Source organism: Hordeum vulgare, chromosome 3H, assembly GCF_904849725.1.
Source record: "Hordeum vulgare subsp. vulgare chromosome 3H, MorexV3_pseudomolecules_assembly, whole genome shotgun sequence".
NCBI lineage: Eukaryota > Viridiplantae > Streptophyta > Magnoliopsida > Poales > Poaceae > Hordeum > Hordeum vulgare.
In genome coordinates this window covers 571,738,302-571,740,447 of record NC_058520.1, presented here as the reverse complement: position 1 = coordinate 571,740,447, position 2,146 = coordinate 571,738,302, and the positions used below count along the sequence as shown (strand labels likewise).

General features: G+C 64.8%; 1 protein-coding gene across 1 annotated transcript; it reads left to right on the top strand.

Annotated features, from left to right (window-relative positions):
- Positions 1 to 513: 513 nt before the first annotated feature.
- Positions 514 to 1,807, top strand: LOC123440685 (CRIB domain-containing protein RIC4-like). Its single transcript, XM_045117241.1, has 2 exons — positions 514 to 986; positions 1,106 to 1,807. The coding sequence occupies exons 1-2, from the start codon at positions 872 to 874 to the stop codon at positions 1,573 to 1,575; spliced, it is 585 nt and encodes a 194-aa protein (XP_044973176.1). The 5' UTR covers positions 514 to 871; the 3' UTR covers positions 1,576 to 1,807.
- The last annotated feature ends 339 nt before the right edge of the window (positions 1,808 to 2,146 follow it).

The window sequence follows — 2,146 nt, the reverse complement described above, 5'->3', positions numbered from 1 at the left end:
CGGTCGACGGCCGGCGTACGCGAATACGGCTCGACAGCGGCAGAGGCGTACATACGTACATACGTACGTGCGTACGTACACAGCGAGTCGACAGCGTAGCGAGGCCCACGTCCAGAGCAGAAGATAGCGAGATTAGGAGGGGTGGGCACTGATGGCATGGCAGAGGGGGGAAGCAGTTGGGCGGCATTGGTCCAGGGAAACCAAACCAAACCAACCCAACCCAAACGCGGGTTCAGCTTCAGGAATACTCTAGTGGGTTAAGCCAGCCAGCCCCAACCCCAGCTGCCTCATCGAGACGTCGACCAGCCGCTCGGTCGCCCGTCCATGGAGATGGATGATCCATTCCCATGTAGGAGTATATGCGTTGCGTGCGTCTCGCTGTCACGTGTACAAAACTAGTCCCGGCCTGGGTGGGGTGGGGGTGGGTACGAAATTACCAACCATCCCAACCCACTCCCTTCCTTCCTCCCGTGTTTTCTTCCTTGTTCCTCCCCTGCCCCCACCGCGCCGAGCACCACAGCGTGCACCGCTGTTGCCGCACCACAGTCTCGATAGGCCGCTAGGCAGGCTACCAGCCCCAAAAACTACTGCTACAAGTGGTATGGTATTCTCCCGCAGGTCGCCGCTTGCCTTTGCTTCGCCTTGCCTAGCTACTCTCTGCTGCTGCTAGCTAGCTCCCTCCCGGCCGATACCAAACTTGGCAACCCGTGAGTGGGCGGCCCGGCTGCAGCAGCACCAGCACCAGCACTAGTACCTCTGTCTCCTCCGCTCCCGCTCCAGTCAAGGCTGCCTCCTCGCCTCCCCTTCTCCTCCACCTGCTAGCTCCCTCCCGGACGGATTGATTGCTCCGTTGGCTCTGGAAGCGGCCGGCATGGGCAGCAGGGAGCAGCAGCGCGGCAGGAGGGACCGCTTCATCGTCATCCCCTTCTCCTCCACCTGCCGCTCCGCCGCCAGCGTCGACATCGTCCAGTCCAAGAAGCCCCAAGGTACGCCGGCCGGCGAGCAGACCTATCTAGCGCGCACCGATGTTACTCTCGTTTTGCTTCTTGTCCGTTGGCTGATGGGTTGGACGTTGGTTTGGCGGCGACTGTGCGTACGTGCGCAGGTGCTGGCGGTGGCGGCGAGGGGACGTCGGCGGCGGCGGTGGTTAGGCCGGCCAAGGGGGAGTCGCTGTCGCTGGTGGCGCGGCTGCTCCGCGGGTTCAAGAACCTGTCCCACCAGATCTTCGCGGTGTACGACGAGGACGACGAGGAGGAGGAGCCGGAGATGGTGATCGGCCTCCCCACGGACGTCAAGCATGTCGCGCACATCGGCTGGGACGGCAGCACCAGCACCACCTCCAGCGTCCGCTCCTGGAACCGCGCCGCCCCTCCGCCTGGCACCACCGCTCCGGCCGCCGCGTCCGCGTCCACCTCGGCCTCAGCCTCGTCCTCTTCTGCCGCTCCTCCACCGCCACAGGCGCAGCCGCCGTCGCTCTCCGCGCGGCAGTTCGAGCTCGCCATGGCCGCGCAGGCGTCCGCCGCGGCCACAACCAGCACGAGCGGCGCCGCCCGGCGCCACCGCCACTACAGCTAGCGCGGCCGCGCGCGTCACCAAGCGGGGGCGTGAATCTGGACGGTGGGTCGTGCCGTCGTCACGAGCCCTTGTCTCTTGCTCCCGAATTATCACCAGTTTCCCTTGTGTACGTAGCCATAGCGACATACCTTTTTTCCCGAGGATTTTTGTTCGGTTGCTGCTTGTTTTACATACATGGTCACTGCCGAGTGCTGCTGATACTGGAGTACGTAATATTTTACTAGTCGCTAAACTTTGGCCGGTGCCTCTCGTCGTCGCGTCACCTTTTCCTCGGTCGCGCGGCGTGCACGTGAACCCGCCGCTCCAGCGTCGCCGGTTCGGCCTTTTCCTCTCGGTTTCGACCGCGGTGACCGGCCGGCACCCGGCAGCCCGGCACGGCGCGCCACATGAACTCCGGCCTGGCGTGCGCGTGTGCGCGCTCACGTACGTGATCAATGGTTTGTGGACGCACTGCACCCGTAGATGGCCCGTGGCCGGGTGCATGCACGGCACGGGGGAGCGTGCACGCGGGCATGGTGATCGCGGTGACACGGCGCGGGCGTTTGCTCCGGCTCGCGGGGACGGTACGGCG

Coding starts and splice junctions, on each gene's coding strand:
- LOC123440685 (XM_045117241.1), top strand. CDS start 872: ATGGGCAGCAGGGAGCAGCAGCGCGGCAGGAGGGACCGCTTCATCGTC. Junction 987..1,105: donor CCAGTCCAAGAAGCCCCAAG/GTACGCCGGCCG, acceptor GTACGTGCGCAG/GTGCTGGCGGTGGCGGCGAG.